The sequence below is a fragment of the Hyposmocoma kahamanoa genome, unplaced genomic scaffold (genome assembly GCF_003589595.1).
Source record: "Hyposmocoma kahamanoa isolate Upper Pololo Valley unplaced genomic scaffold, ASM358959v1 78, whole genome shotgun sequence".
NCBI lineage: Eukaryota > Metazoa > Arthropoda > Insecta > Lepidoptera > Cosmopterigidae > Hyposmocoma > Hyposmocoma kahamanoa.
In genome coordinates, this window is record NW_020653945.1 from 12,001,746 (window position 1) to 12,028,077 (window position 26,332).

General features: G+C 35.6%; 1 protein-coding gene across 1 annotated transcript in view; it reads left to right on the top strand.

The window, feature by feature from the left end:
• The first annotated feature begins 9,772 nt into the window (after positions 1-9,772).
• LOC113233168 (division abnormally delayed protein) overlaps positions 9,773-26,332 on the top strand; it is an 87,021-nt gene continuing 70,461 nt past the window's right edge. The window contains exon 1 of the mRNA XM_026468184.1: positions 9,773-10,021. Coding sequence (XP_026323969.1) covers positions 9,889-10,021 — 133 coding nt within the window. The 5' untranslated portion in view covers positions 9,773-9,888. The remainder of the gene's footprint in view (positions 10,022-26,332) is intronic.

Consider the following 26,332-nt stretch of genomic DNA (forward strand, 5'->3'; position numbering starts at 1 on the left):
TTTTATTTTAAGTACCTTTATAGTTTGTGAAACTCTAAAATAACCTTGAATTAAAATTTTATAGCAGTGATTGTTATTTTGAAGTAGGTATGTAACATACACAAATAAAACTTAGCTTAATTTTTAAATTTGTTTATATTGTTCGTATATACAACGTAAATTGTCAAGCACGTCTCGAGGTTTAATTAATATGGTTATGGTGGCAAAATAAACAAACGCCAAACCTTATTACCTAGTACATAAAGCCAGCTTTAAAAGATGGGAATAAAGATGATCCTCGTTGTACTGACTATAATCTCTATCTTGTTTGTCTAGATATTGATTTAATAACGCACACACTCAACATAGCCCCGCACTAGGGAAACCCTGTGTCGCGAGTGCCATGGACACACATGTAGACAACCACATATTACACCCAAACTAACGAGACAAATAAATGTAGGCCATATAAATATTTCTCCCCGCCCGGGAATCGAATCTGGGACCTCTGCGTGGCAGTCGTGACCGTTCAACCACGGAGGCAGTTTAAAATTAATCTATGTATCGAACGACAGATCCCGTAAATGCCTCTTAATAACAATGCATGTTACTTACCTATACGCTAACAACCACTCTCGCAAACGACAAATCCTCATAACTCCCCATCGGGAAGAAAACACTTAGCTAAATAGTATGAGACAGATTTCTTTTGTATTTTTCCTGCTCAGAGCTCTTTTACGAGAAATTAATGATTCCAATCAGGCTTATAATAGGAAAAACATTTATTTTTCTTAACTGACCCTAATAGTGTGGGCCATGCTATCGCTTCGAAAAAATACCGCATGGGCCGAATTTGTAACTCATTCACAAACTCCAATGTTATGTAATGCGGATTTAATGGAATGTGTAGCTTTGTTTGCCGAAGAAAGAGATTCCAGATTTCCAAAATTGAAATGATTAATTGAAAGTGATTCAACGGTTTAATATGAAAAGCGAGGATCGTAGTGAATTAGGCAGGTAAGAATTTGAGGGCCTCATTACCATTATAGAGCCGATTATGTTGAGTTCAACCGATTCTTTCAGGGTGGCGAATGATGACTGGACATTTTACAAAATAAGTAGGTAGACATAACGAATCTCATTTAAAATATCGTCATATAAATATGCTACGAAATATTTAAAGAAAAGTCTTGTTTCATGTGGGTACGTGAATGGGCGCATGTATGTCGTTTTGTTCATAGAGCTATGAACAAAGAGGACGTTGACTTATAGGGTGGTAACGGGAGCGTAGAGCCCACATTCTGTTTAGCGTCTGGCATGTGATAAAGGCGAATAAAAGCCGGTATAAAGTAGAGGGCGGCGCCGCTGGCGGCGGCAAGTCAAAGCTTGTTTTATTTGTGGAGATTTTTCTCGGCACCAGCGCATTGTGTTTTTGTGATATTTTTTGCGTCGGCGTTGCGTTAATCGGCGACTTGTGTCGACAAGATACGACACGCCTCACCAGTGCGATAACTTCGAACTACTTAATTAATAATTACTTTTATATTAGTTTGTGAGGTTCAAAATTTGTTACTATTTATAGTAACAAATTTTTACATTACTGCTAGGCGGCAGAAATGGGTAAGGTGACAGTACTACCTTGGACGAACTCTTTCACAAGGAGCTCTACTGCTACGCAGTAGCATTGGAAGGGTTACCTATCACATGCTAGAAATATGATTTATAGATTTTATTTCTCCGAAAACCTTTAGATTTTTACCGAATACATTTTGTTTGATTTTTCTGAAAATATGTTATGGTTTTTTTCATTACACCATTTAAGGTTTCGCTATTTTGACATTGACAAGTTATTCTTTTCCCGATTTTTATTTGCCCAACAAGCCGGTTGACCAATGTATCTAATTGAATATTTTTATTTTGTAAAACAACGATATACATGATACATTTTTGTTATATTATTTCTTATTACAGATATTAAAAGTATTAGAACGTGTCGCACAATATAACTCGTCAAATTAAAGCACATCGCATCTTTAGAAAATATGGTAAACGAGATGCAAGTTAATTTGATTGAGTTGTAGTCGCTCGCTTCGCTCGTTCAGATCGTGTTGCTTTTTCGTATACTAACCTAACTTAAGCCTACAGGAGGGGGTCGACCTAGCTAGGAAATGCAAACAAATTCTGTTCTGGTACTCTCCTCGATTGTTATTTTTTGAATACTCAAGACCATTGTTTTTAAAATACTTTTCAGATGACAGCAAAACATAGCACGTGCAAGTGGACTTGCTGTGCACCAGAAAAGTACAGTCCAGAATTTTGGAGCTGTACGGTAAAATTGTATGGCGGTACAATTTTATCTAAGAATTATAATTTTGTCGAAACGAATTTTCAGCAATCTAAATTATGCTGTTATATATAAATTATATAAAACAGACAGTATAACAAACATGATTAGACCAAACAAACTTCTGGCCAAAGAATATGTATGTGTAATAATTATACTAATAATAGATTTTCGGACAAACGATACTTCTGCTGTAAGAAATTTCTGTGTTGTAAATTTATATCAAAACTGTCATCGCATTAATGAAAAAAAATCGAAACGTTTTCGGAGTAATGAAATTCGGAAAAAAGAAATTCGAGTTTGTGATAGATTACCAGTTGCTAAATATCATAAAAAAATGTTAGTCTCCATATTAGTTCTCTCCATATATATATATCTTTCGTTAATCTACATTCATTCATCCCCTCTATGTGCCCAAATAACCTCAACATATGTACTCTTATCCATTTTTGTCTTATCTTCGCATCGTCTACGGATCGCAATATTCTTCTCTCTATCAGTTAACCGCGCATTACATATTTTTCCGAGGCATCTCATTTGTACCACATTTATTCTATTCTCATGCTTCTTCTGCAATGTATCCAACACTCACATACCTTATATTCAAGCTCGTTCATTTCATTTTTATTTTCTATGCCATAAGAAAACATTGTATTAATTGAATATTCTTCAAATGAAATGAACCCAGTGAGCTGACCTAGCCAAATACATCTTAGGGTTTCGAATCTACATGGTAAAGGTATATATAGTGTGTGTGTTACCAGTTTATCTTAGCAACTGCTATTAATATCGACTAGAAATTACGTATAGTTGTACAACTCGGTGGCTTGCGTCTATTCAAGATAAAATAGTATTGGAAATGTTTTTAGAAAAAATGCTACAGATTTTCTTCATATACCTAATCATTTTAATAACGGAGTCCTTGGGGGAAATGGAGGGTGGAAATTAGATAACGGAGTAAATCATGACGGAACTTAGTTCACATATGCTACAACATTTGCTTTTATACTACTGTCATGTTTTTATATATTTATTTTTGTATTATTATTCCTCTCTATTTCCGAAGTTTATAGTTACATAAATCTGCTATAATTTGAACTGTTACACGTGTTTCAATATTCTATTTTCGTTATAGAACTAAGTTAAAAATAATATAAAATACATAAGAAATAAAGAAATCGATTGATTGATTTAATAGGGGCTTGATATGGACAATGAGCAACTACACACATCAAAAGTGTCTAGGGATCAAGTGAATACTTTTGAAATAAAAATTACTTAAGCAATATTTACCAAATCCAGTCTTCCAGGACGACTTCTTATTTTAATGCTTATGTTTTATTTAACCGCCTACCCCTATATTTAATTAAAATAAACTAAAATTGATGTTTTTGCAAATTGTGGGAAAAAACTCAAATTAACGGCGTCAATTAAATGACAAAAAAATGGCGAAAATGATGATTTTGCTCATTTTTATTGTAAAGATAAGAAAATTAATAATCTGTATGTCCACCATTAACACGAATCACACAATTACAGCGATTTGGCATGCTTAAGATGAGTTCATCAAAATCACTTTGAGGAATGGCCGCCCATGTGTTTTGTAACAAGTCAAAATATTGTTGTAGAGTATGTACGGTATGCATACTCGGCACAGCTCTTCTTTGAAGCATATCCCATGCGTGCTCAATTGGATTGAGGTCTGGCGATTGAGCAGGCCACGGCAGAACGTTGATACGAGCTTCGGCAAGAATGCGTGTTACGACTCTAACCGTGTGTGGACGTGAGTTGTCATGCATTAGTTGAAATGAATCACCCAACTGGCCTCGCAAAGGGATGATAACATCTGAAACAATCCTCTCTGCGTAAACTTGAGCATTGAGGTTACCCCTGATCCAAATGAGATCGGTTCTTCCGCCGATCCAAATACCGGCCCATATCATTGTTGTTCCCCCACCATATGGATGAACTTCCTGACAATATCTCAAACGTTCATGACGTCCAGATGTTCTCCAAACTCGAGTACGTCTTGTATCCGGTCTCATACCGAAGCGGGATTCATCCGAAAAGCACACATAGCGCCAGTCTTCTTCCTCCCAGTTTCTGTGTTCGCGAGCCCATCGTAAACGGGTCCTGCGATTGCAGGGTGCAATAGGTGGAACTCTGAGCGGCCTTCGGGATCGCAGACCCACTTCACGTAAACGATTTCGGATTGTTTGATCGCTTATTAGCAAGCCTGAGGAGCTGTGGAGCCTCGTAACCAACAACATGGCGGTCATGGTACGATTCCGTCGAGCAGTATTTTGGATATACCGGTCCTGTCTGCGAGTCGTGATGCGAGATCGTCCTCCATGTCGCTCGGCCACGCTGCCCGTCATGCGATAGCGCGTCCAGAGGCGACTTATGACGCTCTGTGTAGTGTTAAGAGTGAAAGCCACAGCACGTTGCCTGGAACCAGCTTCCAACATTCCGACGGCTCGCATCATCACTTCTCAGGTTAAATGATGTCGTCTCTCCATAATAATGTAAATTGTTTCGGTTCCGATGCAGATATTGTAATGATTTTGTCAAAACGCTATAACTCATTTTTATACAAAACCACATTGACAATCGATTTTCTTCTTATTATCGAATTTTAAACAATATTCCTTATTTAAATGTTAAAACTCACTAAAAAGTATCAATAGCGATCATTGACTTTTATAGCGATACAAAAAAGTTAATATAATTAACCCTAATTGCAGCAATACTCTTAAACGTACTTGATCCCTAGACACTTTTGATGTGTGTATTATCATTAAGTCGTGAGAGATAGCTTCATGTGAATATCCTTAAAATCTTTTCATTTCTATTTTGACTTCTTAGGAAAAGTGTGAAAATATTAATCGTTCTCTCCCCTTTCTCAAAAATTTATTACACGAAAAAATCTGTAAGCATTCTGTGTTCAAGAATAAGAGGCACAAAACTTTTTAAGTAGTTTTGTGAAATAAAAGTTGAAATATTTAGTTTCTGATAAATAATATTTAACTTTTTTTTTTCTACGCAACGAGATACTTAGTAATTATATTATTTTTCTATGATGGGTACTATTTTGTTACAAAAAGAAAAAAACATATTAATAGCTTACATTTTAATTAATTTTTAATTTATGAGAAGTGATCAAATAATACTTGGCAATGTTCTGCCATGGATGATTATGCTTAGAGGATTGAAATTATGACAGTAATTGAGTGCCACGTTTGAAACCCTCGAGTTTAACTAGCATTGGACCGATCTATTAGAAACATTGCAAACAAGAACTTGAGTTCCAAGTTAATTTAGAACCGAACTATAATTTTCGAGTGCTTTTATTACATGAATTTAAAAATATAACTCAAACAAAAATTTGTTGGATCCATAATCGTGAGTTACTGCAAGTTAATAATACACGTCCTGTTATAATATACATATATGATTTGTATATGATTGAGGACAGAAGTGTCAAAAGTGAAATCCTATGATCAACTTGTTAACATAGCTAAAACGCGATGCTTGGAGGTCTGGGTCAGGTTTGTTTAACAGAAAATGTTAACATAAATGGGGTATTTGTTAAATACTAACAACCTCGCAGGACTTATATTACGAACATCATAAACAAGAACATTTTTTTCCACGACTTTTTACAAAACATAACAAATTTATCAAAAATAAACTTTTTGTTCTACTAAACTGTATCTAGTAGTAAGGTAGTAAGTTCAAACGTACAGGCGCCCTCCCCGACTACCCCCACTCACGCTACTGTGATTTGTACAGAGTTATCACTGTTTAGAGAGATCTATTTTTAACTATTTTTATTTTTCTATAAAAGTAAATTGTGATGAATTATGTTTTTTTTTAATATCAAGTGACAGGACGAACAAGTCGTGCGCCTGATGGTAAACTACACGCCTGTCCATAACAGTTGTAGTGCCACTCAGAGTTTTAAATCACAAAGTCTAAGGGACACTGCCACTGCTCCCGTCACCCTGAGATATAAGTTGACAAGTGAAGTGTGCCTGTAATTTAATGTTTATAATGTTAGTAATATAACTAGTCTTATGAGGTTATTAGTATTTTACAAATAACCCTGTAGGTATATATTTAGGGTTAATATATTAAACTCTTAATTATATTCACCCGTTATGAGATGGGAAAGGTTACAAACACAAAATTATGAGTAACATGTGGTTAATGAATTTAAGTATGGAGTCCAATTTGGTTTGGTAAATAAGTGCACTTAACGCAATGCTAAACAATAATCACTTGAAAAGCACAATGTAAGCAACCTCATTGCATTTATATATTTTAATTCTTGCCATGTTATACAGGGTGAAGAGCATGTCAAACTTGACACTTAAGATTTAAATTCAACTCTATTACGGACAATATTGCGGACACCAGTCCGTTACACCAATTACCAAGTATACAGGGTGAAGAGCATGTCAAACTTGACACTTAAGATTTAAATTCAACTCTATTAAGTTACGATAAGAACAATACTGAACAATACTTAACATTCACCTTGTCTTATAGTTTTAAGTATTCATTGATGTAAATGTCGCCAAAGTATAGTGGGAAGCATAAAATGATGTGTAAACTTACGAGTTAGATATAATGACATAACATTACGCGTCAAACGCGCACACACGTACAAACAATAGACATCAACGCGCGGTCGCCCGTATCGTCGTTCGTTGAACGTTGTTACTTTCAGTGCTATTGCCAACTGGTACCTACTTTATCAACGATGCAACAAAGTTTATATTATCCATTATGAACAAAGTTATTATTATAAGTCGTATTGTAGTAGACATAAAGTTTCAAAATATCGTTGTGAAATTGATATCGAAAGTTAGTTATGGTAGAAATTATGAAACTGAAGATTATAGTATATAACTGAACTTCATCAAGCTTTTCTTTTTAATTTACAGGAATCCTATGACCCAGAGAGGTGTAATAAATGAAGCGGAGGTATTAATAAGGTCTATTCATACCTTGACAACGCAAGTTGAAGCTTGCTTTGAAAATGGTTATAATTTTCTATCTATTTATTCAACAAAAAATTCATCCAACCGGTCGGCAATACGAGACTATACTTATTGTGTAATAAATACAATAAAATGCTGGCGCCTTCCGTTAGGCTCCTTTCATTTTTTCACCGCGAAATATTTGTCAATAATAAATGAGACGTCCCTTTTATTGCCACTAACACTCGTGGTACAATCGACTTTGGGACGACGTATAAATTACGAGTTGTAAGCTTAAAACGACAAGCGGTCTCTAAGATCTAAGTCACTTTAGTTTAACATTAACTTCGCACCTTACTTAACTTTTCTTAAATTTTTACATCAATCTTAGCAGTGTTCAATCAAGAATGATTTGAAATTAGTTAAAACATGTTGAAACAAAATATTTGTAGCACGAAGATACTTATTGAATTGATTGTTGGTAGTGTTACTTATATTTTTAGTTCCTTTTATAAGTACTTACTCCTGAGTTTTAAGTAGTAAACGCTCTAGTCTATAGTTTATAAGCCGCTATAAAGGCGGTCCCTTGGCTATAGAGGCCGTAACAATGAGGTCGCGGCGGGCGACGGGCGGCGACGCTCCTAAAGCGCCTCAATGAATCCTACCTACCTGGATCATAGCTGGTGATAAATTAAAAATATGCCACTCCATCGGCATTCATCATCCAGATGACCATTTCGGAACTTTAACTATTGTCTATAATGAAATGAAAAAGCGTTTTAAATGCATTTAGCTTTTTTACATTGGCGTGCAGGTATTATTTATTCTTTGACATGGCATATGAGTATTTTTTTGAGTGATGTATGTAAGTCCTTACAAATTAGGTATCTATTGCAAAAGCAAGGTTAAAAAAAAATAATTTTTAACAGTACCCACGTTGTTGAGATTGTTTTGCAAAGAAATACGTTATGCAGACATTAAGTCATACATAAAAACACCTCCAACAAACTTTATGTAGTTTATAATAATACATTGCACTGCTATTACAATAGTGTTGAAACTCAAAATATGTGAAATGTAATATTATAATATAATAAATGATATTATCATTACTGAACGTAAAATTTGATTTTGTACACGTCAAAAAAACCGTCGTTAGAATATTGTAAGAAATAATTAAAAGATATCCACTTAACTAAAAATGAGACACTTTATGTGATCTAGTCCTGGGCAAAATAATCCTTATTCCAAGATACTAAATTATTTTTTCTATTTCACTTTTTAAATGTATTTGAGAAATTGTTTAAGTGTTTATATAATATACATAAATTTTAATGATTTTTTACGGGAAGTGAGTAGTTCGTTTTTCATCGATTTTGAGAGTTAATACACTATTGTATTAACAGTGCGATTCTTATGCTAAGGAAGTGTTCAATCAAGAATCTGTAACCTTTTTTGAGGAAGTTATAAATCATATAAAACTTTCAGTGATCTACCCACAGTGCTATCTCAATTTGGAGTCTCTATCAAAGTGACTCTCTTGTTGTTGTCCATGTTTAATATCTTCATAAAGCTTTTAAGTGCACTTTAGCGTCGACGGTATACTACCCGGGCATGAGTGTTCTCGTAACATTTTGTGTAAAAGAACTTAAAGAAAACGCGTTTCTCAGGCTAAGAGGAGAGTTGTGACGATCGTTCGATATCGCAAGCGGCATACCGTGGATTCATATTGCATATAAATTCGATACGAAGATTCGGTTTTACGTACATTACTTTCTGTCCTGAATGTGTATGTTGTAAACGAAGTAAGGAACGAGCGATGACGACTAAACGGTAAAGCTCGATCAACTAGCGTCCGTGAAGTTTATGTAACTGAATGGGAAGGCAGTGCGCGCGCAGCCCTGCGGGATCGAGCCTTCGCCACACATCGCCCTGCATCTGTCAGCCGAGACACGGCGACGGCATATGAATATACATACCCCCTACATTGCACATTTAAATCACTTTTATATTCCTATCGTCGCCCGGTGCAAAACTGTGATAGCGCATTTGTCATTAGACAAAAGGCAATTTGTTATAAGTAGTCCTACTTATAACAAAAAACTGGTATCGTAAACCCAGATGTGGCTCCACGAGTTTTTTTGCGTCAAGTCTACAAAAGACGTATAAAAAGCTCATCGAACATCGATCGATTGATACTTACTGATAAAGATTTCACCAGTATTTTATACGCTTTTATAGCTTTGTTCTTTTTTCGTATGACTATATATTTTAATGTAGATACGATAACATCACTTGCCCTAAAGAGTAACAAGTTTGTACCTATGGAATTACAAAAATCTGCAAAATATTTTGAAAACCCGAAAGGTTTTCTTTTATTTGTACGGTTAATTTAAATCGCGGGCGGCGGCGTGGCGAGGCGGCCAGCGGGCGGGCGGGCACGTCGCGCGGCCGCGGCCAGTCCGGGAAAGCGCACTGATGAAGGTGCACGCGTGTCGCTCGTTTCCACCACGAGGTCGAACGCGCACTCGCGAGTGACAAATATTAACGATTTCGATTTGTAGATAGAGTGTTGTGAAAATGAGGTGTTTAGTGGTGGTTGTGTTGTTCGTGGCAGGAAGCTGGGCAGCCACCGGTGCCTCCACCTCCTGCGCGCTTTCCGAACAATTCTTCGCCAGACACAACGCATCAGCTGATGATAGCCAGGAACCAGGTGCGGATCGAATGAGATATGTAAACATTCGCTGGATGAGTGGTTAATGAAACAGAAAACGAAAATATTTGTGAAGTTCTGACGCTCTAACTAGGCGTTGCTGAGTTCTACGAATTTCGCGATTGATTTTATAACAATTTAAATTGGTAAAATATATATATACCTTAGAATTAAATCTGTAAGGCAGAATGTACTAGTAGTAGTCGTAAGTAATTGTGAAAACAAAAAATTTATGCATAAAACATCACGCAATTACAACTACCATGTTTAAATAAGTGTTGTGTTCCTGCAAACGGGATTTAACTGTTTTAGTTTTGCACAAAAACTTTTTAAGCTGATAGTCTATATTTATGCCTAACTACTTACGGAAAATTCTGATTTTTCGTTAACAATAAATCAAGAAATACAATAATTATTATTGTAAATTGCTATTTTACAAAACTACGTTTCATAAAGACTCGCAAATAACGAATACTTTCGAGTTCTTAGGTTTTCGTGATTGTTACACATTGGAAATGAAATATTTCTCCGCATCTAAATCGCGTATACTTTGTGTTTTCAAACAAACCAATGTTTCCAAACAAACATACATAGTTTAGATCCAAAAAAATAATATAATATCCAAGGAATATTTTATTGAACAAAAATAGAACATTACTTGAAAAACTTAAAAAAAGAGTTGTTGGTATCTATGAATACAAGGCGAACACAGAAGTAGTCTCTGCACTCTATGAAAATAATTAAAAAAGAGTTTTCCACTATTTATGGTACGATATTTCCGACCTTTCTTTAAAAAACGACTTTTTAATGGTTTTTATACTCAAAACTGCCTTGCACTAGTGAAACCCTGTGTCGCGGGTGCCGTATGCATGTGTGTGTCACACATAGACAATCACAAATTACACCCAAACTCACGAGAGAAATATGTAAATGTAAGCCATACAAATATTTCTCCTGGACCGGGAATCGAACCTGGGACCTCTGCATGGCAGTCCGGCATGGTAACCGTTCGGCCGCGGAGGCAGTTGTGTGAATAAATTACAAAAGTTATTCAATCGTATGTTTTTATTTTATTTTTAAATCTTGACGTAAAGTTAAATACTGCCAACAATGGTTTTTTTATATAAGATCATTGATTTCGAAGTAACAATAAATTGGAAAGGAATTAAGTATGCTCTTAAGACGAACTAGCGCCTTAGGACGAACTATTGTTTGTCTGCATGTGTCTTCCCATCCCGTCGCTCTCGCGGCTGTTATGCGAATTTCGAAAAGTGGCGAGACCAGTGTCTCTATCATGAATTTGCAGAGACAGTCTCAAATTACTTCACAACATAGTATAGCAAATTGTACAGCAATAGTAAGATTTTGTATATAAATATTTTACATCGTCGTCGTTAGACATAACTGTCACTATGAACTCATGACACGTACCCTGATATTGGTGAACGCTAACACAGGATTCGATACACTCAGTACAAAAGTGTCATCATCAAACTTCTTCAAATCATCTCTCCTATAAGTCAGCTCCTACAAAAGTATACAAGTCCAAAAATATAGTCATTGTCACGATATTTGATTTCAAACACATTTAATATTTCATTCGTCATTTAATATAATAATGTTGTTCCTGTTTATCTATATAAGCACAGATAGAGCTTTTATAAATTACAAAAATAAATCATATAACTAGATAATATGCATTTAAACTACGCTCTATTAAACGCACAAAAAGCTTTCCGAATAACCGCGCTAGTTCGAGCAACCGCCGCTGCTTAAGCACTTTTTCAGAAATTAAAAGTGCTAATGGTTTTTCGAACCCTCTAATCTGCCCGTTAGCTCTGTGTACCGTAGCAACTGAATGTAGCGTAGAGTTTTCTTGCGTTCATAAATACAAGAGCCTTCTTAAAAACACTAATATAAGTAAAGCAATATGAGGAGTCAGCTGTTCAGTGCGACCCGACACTCGACCCTGAACCTTGAGTCGCCACTCGGTTTGCATGAATGGAATAATAACACTTAATTATTATTGCACACTACATACATTATTTTTGTGCTGCATCACTTAGATAATCAATGATATTTTCACTGCCGATTAAATTTTATGTAAAACGGATCGTTGGAACGTTTCCACGGAATTTGTAGCAAGCTCCATATCGTCGTCGCGGCAATAAATTAAGAGCTGCAAGCTTCCTTTCATGTCGATAATGGAAGCATGCGACGATTTTTGAATATCGAACGTAGTACGGTTCGGATTCCGATTCACGCAAACGCAATTGCTACTTACTTAAAGGAAAATTCACGAAAAATTACATGTCTGAGAAAGAACCTCTAGCGGGCCGGGGAGGAAGGGGGTGAATGGCGGCGAGCAGGCTTTGTTGCTCGTGCTGGCATTCCTCGCCTGGGAACCGGGAACACGCGTCTCCCCGCCTCACCGCACAGAGCGCCCCTGCCTCCCGCACGCATTCCTGTCCTCTCTCACTTTCATTGTTCCCGTCGGTGCGGGAGGTCGCCGCGCTGCGTACAAATAATGGAACCAGTCCTCCGAGTGGGGAGGCCACACTGGCTTGCGCACCGCACTCCAATAAACACGTACAACCTGCCCGTAAATGACATTCACAAATACACTTGTAAATTTTCTGGGCCCATTTCTTACCCTTGATAATGACTGTTTACTTAGAACATTCGATATAATTTATAGATAGTTATGGGCAAAAACAATATTTCGTTTCTCAACACGATACTTATCATGGATTTGACAGTTAACGGATAACATTGGCATCATAGCGCAGTGCAGGTGCGCCGGCGCATTTCCTAATGAAATCATTCCTAATAACAACAATAGAGGCGACCATTATGCTTGTAATTTATCACGATCGAGCTGTGGTTAGTGAGTGGGCCCGTCCCGCACCCTCACCTCCGCCCCGGGCTGTGCGCCGAATTTTGATTCATTTCGGATGCTCGGAATGCCATTGTAGCCGCCGACTCTACCTGCAGCAGGTATCTCAGGACCTGTTAAAGACCATTGGTATTTATGTTTATTCGTTTTGACAAACGCTAGTCACTGCTAAAGTTATTATCAACAAGGGCGGCACTTTAGATTTCTACGGTTATCGATATCTGTTGGTGTTGTCTCTCTGTATTGTGCCTCTATACTGTTGTAACATGAGGGTGTAAAATGGGGTTCATGTTGTAACATATTAAAGGGATCAGACAAATATAAAAAAAAATTGGAAATATAACGGAAGTTAATTCTAATAGCCGCTTTATACTGCGTCGCTTCCTGCTAGGGGAAGCCTTATTGTTATTCATGGGGCGGTATTTATTTTTCTCTGTTATTGCGTTAACGCATAATAAAGCGGTCTACCCTGGTTCAAATGGTCGCATAATGTTAATGACGTGCTTGGCGACGATAAAGTTTGCTATACACTAATTGGAAATACTGGAAAACTTGTTGCTTGAAACCGTGGGGAAAAAGTAATATACCCGTAACGTCTTTATTTTTGGCTTAATGTAAAAACATAAAGCAGCAGAATCGTTTTTTCTGGTAAGGTAAGAACGCCACCATCTTGTTTATTCTTACTGAAATTAATTCGCATTTTTGAGCTCTGAATATTATGTACTCTCTTAATATGGCTGGAATTTTATCACTTTATAGCTTTCTTAAGAAGAGATTCAGGTAACATTTCACCGTAGATCAGATGTCTGAGATTTGCTGGAAAATATGAGAAGTTCGACAACGTCGGCTAATATGGTAATGTCCTGTGATGAGAATAGCGTTGATAAAGCGATGTTTTTTGCACACGAATAGGATAACTGCAGCAAAAAGAGTTGCTATCATACTGTTATGTAGCGGTATCGGCAACGGCGATGATGATGTCCCGGTAGGACTAAATTGGGATATGGATTTATCTAAACTGGTTCTGGTCTGGGTGTTATGGGTAGTTCTGGAGTGAATTCCGTTGCTGTATTAGTGATAATACAGGGAATTCCCTAGTTTGAGATCTGATAACTGGAGTGGTTGAATAGAAAGTTATAATATCGCACACTTTTCTTGGAAGTTGATTCTGGATATCGCATTTATCGCTATTACAATAGTGTTGTAACCCAAAATATGTGAAACTCGAGACTATACCATCGCTGAAAGTAAAATTAGATTCTCTACACGTCAATAAAGCCGTCGTTAGAATATTGTAAGAAACAATGAAAATATATCTACTTAAAATGAATTTTATGTGAGTACAATCCTTACTCAAATCCATTATGAAATTATATTTCTTCCCTTTTATCTTTAAATATACATATTTAGCCAATAGGAAATTGGTTAGAAATCATTAATAAACTTTAACCTATACATAAATTTTAATGATCTTTCACGGGAAGTGAGTATTCGTTTTTCTTCGGTTCTGGAAAAATACACTCTTTGAGTTAATACACTATTGTATTCACAGTGCGATGAGTATGAATTAATGTTTATGGACATTTCCTTTTCCTTCAGCAGCAAACGCAACATTTAATTAAAAGATCACTGTAGTTCGACAACAGCTCAAGCTTGAATTTGGTACGAACAGAATTCATTCATGGAAGTTAAAGCAGTCGTGCTAATTATTCTCTAGTTCTGCCTTCCCTCCCCACACACTTTGTAATCTCCCCACTACTTCATTCGCCCGATGTAGGGTTATCAAAGTTCACTTCGCGACACTATTTACATATAGGCAGTTAGGTATATAATCTATGTAGGCACTTCGGGAAGATCTGGGTAGGTGAGACCGAAAGGAAGAGTGACTTTAGGACAACAGTGGTGGTGGTAGTGACGATAGCTATCGCTCGAAGATACGTAAGCCAAATTTAGCGACATTGAAAATTTAAATGGCCCAAGGTTCTTGTTAAAATTTATAATAATCTTAGCGGCCAGATTATAATGGTGTAGTATATTTCTAACAGTTTGGAAAAAGATTTAAAAAAAATTAAAACAATTGTTCACCTGAACCGTATAGGGTAATTGTTTTACCAGGTACATGGACAATGTTTTGGGGTAGAAAACAGGTGGTTATAAGAGAATGGACTGTGACCCGGTATCGGTTTCACTCGATCGGACCAGCTCTGGGGCTTCCCAGATCAAGTTACTATTAGTGACTCACAGGCATTTTGCTTACTGGGTAAGCAGTAATGTCCCGATAACCTTGTACCGTTACACCTATGTATTTAAATCCAAATATTTGTACCTCATCTATGTTTGACTTGAGGTTTAGTAGCTACAAACACGTATTTACAGACGAAATGTTCTAAAATAATCATTTTAGAACATTTCGAACATTTCAACTATTTCAATATGTTTCCAGACTTGAAGCTTGTTAAGAAATGTATAAAAGGTATTTAGTATTTGGCTATAATAGTTTAACAGTTTAAGTTTAATAGTTTAAGTTTGGCTATAATTAGGAGTTACTTTTCCGTAACAATTAAATACAAAGTACGCAGTTATCTCTATTAGTGTACAATACAGCAGCATAGATTTCGTAGTACGAATGGCGCTTACTGCTAGGTATAGTTCATTCTGATGTCTCTGACACAATTGCCTGTGTTGGAGTGCAGACTATTTCAATTTCCATTTGCTTCGACTGAGTTGAGTTATTGAAATGTAAATTTTCAAAAAATAAATATTAGTTACGTTTATACAATTTAATGAATAATTTATATATGCAACATTAAGTTTACAGAATAACAGGATGTTTTACTACAGTATAGTCAATTATTTTTTGTGATATTAGTCGTCTACGAGTTGCTTGTTCTAATTATTACACTAAGAAAAATTCATTCGATCTGGATCAGCCGGATCGAAAGAATTTTATATAAATATTGATGTGATAATAATTATATAAATGTATTTAATCTTTTTTTAATTGTTACGCTTGTGAGCTAATTTATTGTTAGGCTCGTTGTAAAATTACAATTTGAGATATCACTTTGCACCTTAACGATATCGTTACAGGTTCTTGGATTGCAATGCATCCTCTTTTTTCCGTTACGTCTTGTGTGGCTTATTCCGTGAACTCCAAACACTGTCCGAAATTGCTGTAAAATATTTGCAAAAGTTAATTGAATCTGCTTTTACTGGCATGCATTCGGCTACCTGCTGTTATGACTCAGGACGACGGCCGGTGTCACAAAACAATCATATTTTTTACATTTCAGAAATTTCGTTTGTCTTATGATTTTCACTATTTTTTGTACACTACGAGTTGTAAAAGATTTAATGCATATGCTAAACAGGCAAGATTATAGTTTTCCAAGAAGAACGAAGACGAATATTGTTCACCAGTTTGTGAAATGGTGTTCATATTCCTCGTTCACATTGACTGGGAATTCCTTGTGTGAACATCAAATGAAAGAGTTTTCACTTAAATTCAAGTTATTCTTCTAGTTGCATCAAAACTCTTCCATTTTATGAACTAGGGAATATAATTTTCGTGTAGTGACTTGACGATGATGAGGTTCTTGTAACGTTACTAGCTGCTGAAGTAATTCCTAACAGATGTGAATAAATAGAGGACTAATTTTTCCATTTCCAGATCTGTATAATTTCGTCAATTTGGTTTCCCAAATAATGAAATACCTATAATAAATTATCTTCGTATTCCATTGAGAAGGATTGGCCCTCGTTCGGATTCTTATCACTAACGAGGTATAATGGCGGTTTCCATTGCAGGAAGAGGGCTATTTCCCTGCGGATAAATTGATTCAATCTAATAAAGCTACAAATTGCCCGGTCTGACGACTGTTCTTTATATTATACAAACCCTTTGCACTCGATGGCACTTACACTGTGACATTTTAATTTCTAAGACAGTGAATATACATAATATTTTCTCTACATATATATAAAACAGGAAGGTCGATAGGTAATTGTTAAAGACAAGTTGTGACACGAGTTGAATATTAGATACCACGCATAATGTCCCCGTCCAGCCATCAGCTTCCGCCGGCCGTGGGTTGCAGTCGATATTTAGTTACACGAGCGAGCCATAAAATATATTTAGCAGATCCGCTGACGTCATCAGCTGAAAAACCACATGTTCGCCGCAACTTGCTCTGGATGGAATAGAATAAGAGTTTCATGAATTAACTGTAGTAATATATAATATTATAGTCTTGTATAATTGACCATTATATTATTTATCACGTTTTGACAATGACTATAATAAAATATTTGGGGACTGTTACAGATATATAATTGTAATTTTTTTGTTATACCAAACACGACTTGTTCGTCCCGTCCAACAAGTCGTGAAGAACAAGTCGTGCGCATGCAGTACCACTCAGAGCTTTAAATGCAATGATCTGAGGGGCACTGCCACTGCCCTCGCCACCTTGAGACAAGTTGACAAGTCCTATGTGACTGTAATTTCACCATCAAAACACCCTTCAAAACTGGAACACAACATTAACCGCTTGGCGGCAGAAATAGGAAAGGTGGCTGTACTTCCCTGGATGAACTCTTTCACAAGGAGCTCTACTGCTATTAAATATAATAATAAAATTAATAATAGTAATTAAATTATGCTACTTTTGCATTAACCAATTTTGAGTCGTATCTGTATTAAAAAAATTTTAATTTAGTAGCAAAGATGAAGGTTCGTCAAGGATTTCCGTGTAGGTCTGAGGGTCACGTGCCTTCAATCAGAGCATATCGGGCGGCGCCCATACTGCGGTTGTCATCTGATTCTGCTCGAGATACGTTCAATATTTCGTTCCGAGTGACTTGTGCCGACAATTGATACGAATGCATTCCGATCAAGGCCCTTTGGTTGCAGTATTAATTTACTCTAGTTAGAGTCTCTCAGTTGCCTTACAAATACTAGCGACATATTTTTTTTACTTTCTTGCTACATTATATTTATCTACTAAATAAAACTAACAAATTTATGATACAATTGGGCAGTTTAAATAAGTGATTAAGCAGCAAGGGTTGTGTGCTAAACGTATCAAAGTAATTTATATTTTGCGATGGCACACATCTGCGTGCCCAAACAACCAGAGGCGCAATGCGGTTCGAATACTCAATGCACGTTGCACCTCTGCCCTGCACTGTAACCTTGTATTGTAGTGTTATTAATAATATAATAACAATAATAATAATCATGCAATAACAATAACGTGTCAGATAGCTATACAATTACGTGGACTCAAACTGCAGACTTTCCTATACTATGAGTACCAGAGCTACAGAATTTATCCGGAGCACTACTCAGAACATCCAAACCGGAAACAATTAACAAAAGTTCATTTCCCAAATTGGTCCTACCAGGAATTTGGACCTCCTTATGCAGCACCCTCAGTGCAAACCGTTAGGCCACTGAGTTCGTAAAATTGATGTAAAATTGTAGCTTTTGGGTACCGAGGGTAAAATAAAGTCGAAGTGCCGTGCATCTATTGCATTCTACAATGTGGCTGATTGGTATAATCTTCTGTCTTTATGTACTTCTTAGATACATAACAAGTCGCATTTGTGATCACACCGCAATTGATATATTACTAAACAACGATATTAAAATACGGAAGAAATGCAACCATCGTTTATTTCGACTTAAAAATAGCAGTTTTAAAAGCGCCACTTTTCAGTTGAGTGTTTCTAATAACGTTTGTTCGAATTTTCTATTGGCAGCTGACGTTTTCAAAACCTTTGTTTTGTTTACTTTTTGAGTAGTGTGTAATTCAAAGTATCAACGTGCTGGTATTTGTGAAATATTTTTTAATTATAGATAGTGCTGTTCCGTTGCATATGGGTCTTACTTTTTAAATTTCTATAAAACAAAAAAAAAAAAATAATATGTTTCGAAAATGGTATTTACCTTTTTCTTTATATAAAGAGCTTTGTAACAAAATGCGTCTACGCCGCTCTATACATATAATTATTTAGTAAAGTAAGAGATAATTGGAACAGGTTATAATTACCTTAACTTCAAGTGTCTCTCCACCAATTTATAGCATCTTAGCTTCCTTCGATAAAGGAAGAAAGTATGAAAGCTTAATACATAGAAACTCGATAAATGAATAAAATGAAGCTAAACTATAGATTTTAAAGTAATATTTTTTAAATGTTATAACACATACACGCACACACACACACACACACACACACACACACACACATATATATATAGATATGACTGGAAGTTTTTACTAACCGAACGACTGAACGCACAGCTGAAACTGCTGGAGCTAATTTTTAGGGATTTTTCCACATTTATCCCCTAAAGGGCGTAAAGATCTAAGCCTGTATAAAAATTCAAAACATTTGAAATCAGAGACGTGAAAATATGTATAAGCCTCGTTGTAAAATTAGTAAAACGACGTTATTATTATTTTTTAAATCAATCAAATATGGGCATATAGAGAATTAAGTTTTGTATTTGACTTTTTATTAAATTTCACATTTCTCAATATTTTATTTATTGAAAAAAGCATGCAAATACACCATCAAAGTTAATGCAGCAGCAAATATCTGAAAAAATTAAGGCTTTTGGAACAGTTCTATTTATATAAATCCTAAGATTTCTTAGCTCTGCTAAGGATGGATCTGTATTCATACCACTTATATATTTGATTGCAAAAGTTTACAGTTTCCCCTCAAAGTATTTCAGAGATGCCAATTAACAAATCCCAGGGGCAAACTTTAATATTTGCAGAAACAGACTTGCGATATAGTTGTTTTTCGCATGGAAAATTTCTGTCCGCTGTCCTAGAAATTCGGTGATTTTAGCGTCATAGTGTAAAACTACAATATGGTGGTGGATATTATGGAGTAGATAAATGAAATCAGCTCAACATTTTGAGTAAAGCCCAAGTTGCACAAGGTAGTCAGTCTAGTGTTGCTGAAATCTAGAAAATAACGTATTGCGCCTTTTTAATTATGGTGTAAAACCATAAAGACTATGTACATGTGACCATCCGATTGTCGTTATTTGTGCACTGTGGAAAATAAAAACCACCTAGTTCCTAAATCCCTCAAGAGTAACTACCACCAGCTTACGATCTGCGGTGGCCCTTGTGGAAGTCCTTGAATCGACTTTGTACACAATTTAAGTCGTCGCAGAGACAAAATATATGAATGGATTCAGGGCTGTTAGTCTAGCCCAAGGTGACTGCGGTGCCCAACAGTTCATGCAGCAATTGCTCTTGTGTCTCTCGTGTCTTAACACCTGTACAAGGGAATATTTCTACGCGGCTACGAAATATATATATATATATATATATATATATATAAATATAGCCCTAAAATAGAAGAAGAGTCGACCCAATAAGAAGCAAAAGAAGGTGAAAAACTGAGAAATGCTGTTGTTCAACAAAAATACTAAATACTATGACACAGGCTACAAACAGATTGCAGTTACATACTTTGACGCTAATTCTGTAATGTACTTATTATGCACTTCGGAAAAATTATTCGGTTGTAGTTACAGGGTTATGTCATATACTTATTTTTTTCAATTATTTAAAAAAATATAATCACTTATTCCTTACACTTCTGCAGTCGAATAAACTTAGAGCATAATGTACCTACTCGGAGAAGAAAACTTTACCTAACCTCCACCGCGATACATTGTTAGTTTTAACGTAAAAAGGTGTAATTATTAGATTATAATAGTAGCTTATAGAACTTCTTATTTTTTTATTCGCACACATTGTTTCTTTCTATAACAGTGTTATGCAAGTCAGCAGTTAGCATCAAATTTCGAGAACCTGCAAACCACGAGAGCTTTCGCCTCCTCAAATAAAGCGTATAGTGTGTAGCGTACCAGTATTTTGTTTTCACAATTTACTAGAATGAAAATGCTGAGGTAGAGGCCGTATAGTATGACAAACCTAAGGGCTGGGAGCTCGGGTCGCCTTCGCAACTTCTTCCTGTGATCAAGTTAAATTTTCTTCGAACTGTTCTTGCCGAAATGAGTTTGTTTGTTTTGTTGAAGTCCTTTCATCTCAAATACTTTTGTTCATTATAATAATATGCTACTACAAAATAGGTGCTCCAATAAACTATCTGATCACCAAGCTTTATCTGTCAGACTCAAACGTCGATAAAGCCAAACCAAATAAAGTTTTGGATGAACTAAAAATGATCGAGCAGAAATTACGGTCTTGTGGATAAGGGCAGTGAAAACTATAAACTAATTTTGACTTACTTAATCCTTATCTGAAGGATCATAAATTTAAACAAAGGTATCTTAGCTTTGTATACATATTTCAAATCTTTTATTTGGAACTTTGATACTATGTATATGGGCTATATTATAATCAGTATTTATAAGACTGTCTAAAAAGGTAAAGACAGCTTTATAGCTTGTTATAATTATTAATACGAAGATTGAACACAAAGACAAATTCTTCGATCTGACACGACTAAAACTTGCGTCTGTGCCATACCAGGGCGATTGCTCTTCCAACTGAGCTACAAATCGATTCAGCAGATCTTACGAATTTTTCTATGCGTTTGTTAGAGAACTTTGGTTTTGGTTTTTTGGTGATTTTAGTCGTTGCGCCATCTGTGAGAAATCTATGAAAGTTTATCTTAAAAAATATATCATTCATTTATTTATTTACTGATTCATGGAAAAGCAACAGCAAACCATTTAATAAAAACAGGGACAACAACATAAAGCCAATTACAGATTTCCACCTATAGCTTCAGAGAAATCAAACACAAGCACGAACAATAAAGAGTATTTGTTAACAACATGTACTTACATAAATATAACAACCCAATACATGCGCAGTCAGTCACAAATTATTTAATAAAATTATATAGAAAGTTCGTGAGTTTACGCTTTAGTGTATCAACATTACAATTGAATATATCCATATTCCAGGTCCTGGTCTTCACACTACCTAAGCTCTTGTTAGCTCTACATTGAAAACTGTTTTGTCTATTGAAAACTGTTTAGTCCTCGTTAAGGTAACTGAAATAGGGTGATAGTGGCTCATAGAACGCGTAGGTACATAAAACTGAATATTACCCAATAGTTCAAGGCAGTCAACTTTTTTTATATATACCTACGTTACATCAAAGATTTATCGGCGAATATTTAGAGGTAATAGATTCAGATCCTTACAGAGACGTAGGTAGTCGAATGAATTATAAGACTTACTCATTTTGTAGCATAAGAATTGAATAAATTTATTTTGGACTCGTTCAATTCTGTCAATATGGACTTGGTATCTCGGATTGCAGATTTGGGAAGCATCTAGTAACTTACTACGAGCATATGAACAATATAATGTCATGGTAGTAAAACATCATAATCGTCCACGCGCAAAATAAGCGCCTGGACATGGAGTTGTGGACACCAGGCACACCAAGTATCAAGTAAAACATCATAATATTCATTACAATCGATATTACTGCTTTCTACCTCATAATATTTGTTAATACAAATACACAGTATAGTACTAATTTTAAAATAGGATGACCAAAAACATTCCTACTCTTTACCGCCTCTAACCTGAATTCCGTTTCTCAGGACAGAAAACGAATGTCATGGTATCAATCTGGTCGGCGTCAGACCATGTCCGGTTATCCGCTATCAATATCAATCAGTGTCCGCGCCCACATCGGACCATCGGTTAGGGAGCGAATACAAAACGTGCTGGCTTATTTGAATTTCTTCACATTTTTGTAGTGAGCGTAAGAGAGGGACTTTTTATTACTGTCTGTGTATAGCTTTTTATTACTGTTTGATATATAAAACATGTTTTAAAAAGTTGGGTTTAATGTGTAAATTATTTGAAGTTTTATTTTAAAGTGTAATTTGTGATTACTGCTTTCCACTAACTAAAACGTGGCTAAGTGACAAATGGTCAAATATCCGTTTTTAAATAGCAAAATATAGAGCACAAAATTCTCTTTTAAAAATAGTTAAAATTAGTTAACGTGTTCGACTTTTCGAAACTTACCCTAACGAAGCATAGCTGAAATATCATCAAACAATTTCAATATTCTGAAACTGGGTTATAGTTTTTTATGATATCTCAAAAAAATATTTTGTCACTTAGCCGCGTTTTAGTTAGCGGACGGCAGATTATTTATTTAGTCATGAATGATGGAAATAAAATTATCAGTATCAGATTTTCCACTGTCTGCAAGTAATATAGCTCTTGCTTTTTTTTAGCGTGGGGGAATATAAATGCACCCTGGTTTTGGGGATCACTCTCGACCAATCCAATGGCGCGGCGGCGGCGGTGCAAGCGATCAAAGCGAGACCGGCCATTTATAAAATTGACACGTGTTGATATTGACAGGCCAGATCAATCTTGGACCAACTATGTCGATAGAAGTTCTGGGGAACTCTTGCCTTACGTTGAACGAATATTGTATCAATGATTAATGAAAACTATATACTACCAGCGCTTTTAAGTTTGTCGATACACATCGCTTGGTCGCTGCGAGATCGATAAATATATACGCACTTTTTTCAATAGAACAAAATTATATACGAACATAAAAAAAAATTAAGAAACAATAGTAATAAATAAAATGATTTAAGTCGATGTGTTATAAAAAGTGCTTAAACTTAATCACTTAAGAACGTAGGCGGTCCTACACTTCATTTTGAAATTCTGTTCACACTCCTGTCGCAATTTAATTGAACGCTGTGTTTTGGCTACTAAATTAGTTATTTTAGTGGCATTTAGTTGGTTTAATTCCACGTTAATTCTAATGTTATAGTCCGAGAGCGATTGGAAAGTGGTTCGAAGAAGGTAGCGTGGGCGAACTTGATGCGTACTCGGGAGAGTTGCGACATTTCATCTAGTACATATCACCGCATTTAACGGCGACAAACTAATTATTTTAATATCAGAGAGTTTGTCAAATAAAACCCTGGCTTGGATAATCGAAATAGATTTCTCATTCAACAGTAAGCATAGCTACAAACAAATACGGAGCACCTTCAGTTGACTTTTAGTAGCAATAGAGCTCCTTGTGAAAGAGTTCGTCCAGGGAAGTAATGCTATCCTACCTATTTCTGCTGCCAAGCAGTAATTACTGCCAAGCATTACTGCGTTCCAGTTTCAAAGGGTGCTGGTGAAATTGCGGGCACTTGTCAGCTTATGTCTCAGGGTGACGGGCGCAGTGGCAGTGCCCCTCAGATCTTTGCAAATTAAAACTTTGAGTGGCACTGCAACTGTTATGGACAGACAGCTTATCATCAGACGCGCGACTTGTTCGTTCGACTTGATATTATAAAAAAAGTTTTAGAGGTGGAGTTATTTTTTCTATTTGGCGAAAATAGTCGTAGGACGTCTTCTATGAAATATGGTATATTAAATGTATATATGTAGGCAACTTTTAGTAAACCAGTATTTAGAATATATACTATGTCTTGCTCAGTAAGGTGTGTATTGGGTGTGCCCCGACAGGTAGTGACTCTGCATATTGCATTCTCGACACGTCTTCGCGTTTACGACGCCTGTTTCGCGGTTTATATGGAACCGTAAATAATACCTTCGTCTCGGATGTTACAACGTACAGGATTTACAAGTTTAGAAGACACGTCTCGTTTGCTGAGATTTGTTTGATCAGCGGATAAGTAAGTACTTCGAGAATATGGGGTGTGTAGGTTTCAATTTAAATAAAATTTAAGTAAATTTACTTCAAAGCTATGTAAATTTCACTTATAATCCTCAAATTGATAAGCACTTTTACTCATTCGTATGGCAGACTACTCTCTTTATATCTGTTCAAATTTATCGTTTACAATCATTAGAAACACCATGAAAAAGGTACACAGATCTCTCCCATGGATTTTTGTCATCAAAGTGAGGAGAAATATTTGTAAAAAGTTTTTGTTTCACTTTAATTGTAAATGGCAAATTTTCGATACCAACAAGGGATCTTATTGTATATAATTAGTTACTTAATTTTTACTTTTTAGAGACGACCGTCAAGTATAGCCATTTTGTTGCTATTCCGTGTATCAATATTATGTTTATTATTATTTTTCAGATTACTTACAAATTTTCTCTACATAAATTACATTCTCATAAGCGTAAAGTTTTATGAACGTTTATTTCTTTAAGGTATCTTGGGGTCAAGTTAGTAAATTGCCCTAAGGGTATGCTTATGCAGAATGCAGATTCTATTAATGTCGGGACACTTCCTCAAAGCAAAATGTCGTAAGTCATCACAATTGTCAAGTAGCTATGATAAACTAATCTAAAAGTTTCTACATTAGAAAGTTATAGATTTCTTAAATCGCGATTACCGCAGGGCAAAACCAAATTTATTTGTAAAAACATCTAGAGTTACTTACATTGAAATATACCTACAACCGTATCTATAAGGTTAATTTTTTATTTTGGACAATAATATTTGTGATGGTCTGTCTAACATTAGGTAATATACATTTTACACAATTTGTTTTTCTCATATAGAATCAGGTTATATAACTGAGAACCAATCTGTTATCTTGGAAATAGCATTACTCTCATAACCGCGGTTTGACCTCTAATCTTTAAATAATGAAAAAGGAATCACTAAAATGATACTATATCATGTTCAATAAGCAAGAGAATAAATAAATAATTTATACAAATTAAAAACAAAGATGGACTTAGACCACCTTGAGGGACCAACCGTACTAATTGTGGACCTTGATAATGTTGTACAGTTGACATCGACTCTCTGGATTTCTACATCCCAAAGATTTAAAGAGGTCGAGTTACGGCCCCCGACACCATGATGGGGAAATTTCTTGAACAGAGAGAATATCGTGTTGCGCACGATCAAACGCATTGATTTTTTATGATTGAATAAACTATGGAAAAGAACCATTGAGTCTAGCACACTAATTATTTATTTGTTTCTGTGACACTCTCTTAATCCATTCTGTATCAGCAACGCGTCACAGTAAAATTGAATGTGACTCATATTGAAATTACGGAAAACAAACTTATAGAAACACATAGATTTATTACAGAGAATTGCAAAGAAACAATCAAGATTGAATCAACAATTTAAATACGACATGAGTACCATTAAACCCACATTCGGTTTCAATTAGGAATTTTAGTCATGGAACATTACTATTGGATCACGTGACTTCTCTGTATATAGTATAGTATCTTTTTATTCGCAGAATCATAGAGCTTAATATCATTATGTGCCCTGAAGTTGGTATCGTTGTCACATGGTCTTACACGGTGTTATACAACGTTTCTAGTTTGAGAAAGTCCTTATCGTTACCTCAGTTATTTGAATATTGATGTAGACCTCTCCAGAAATAAGGATGCGCCTTAAACAAGCTATAAATAAATGTTTAT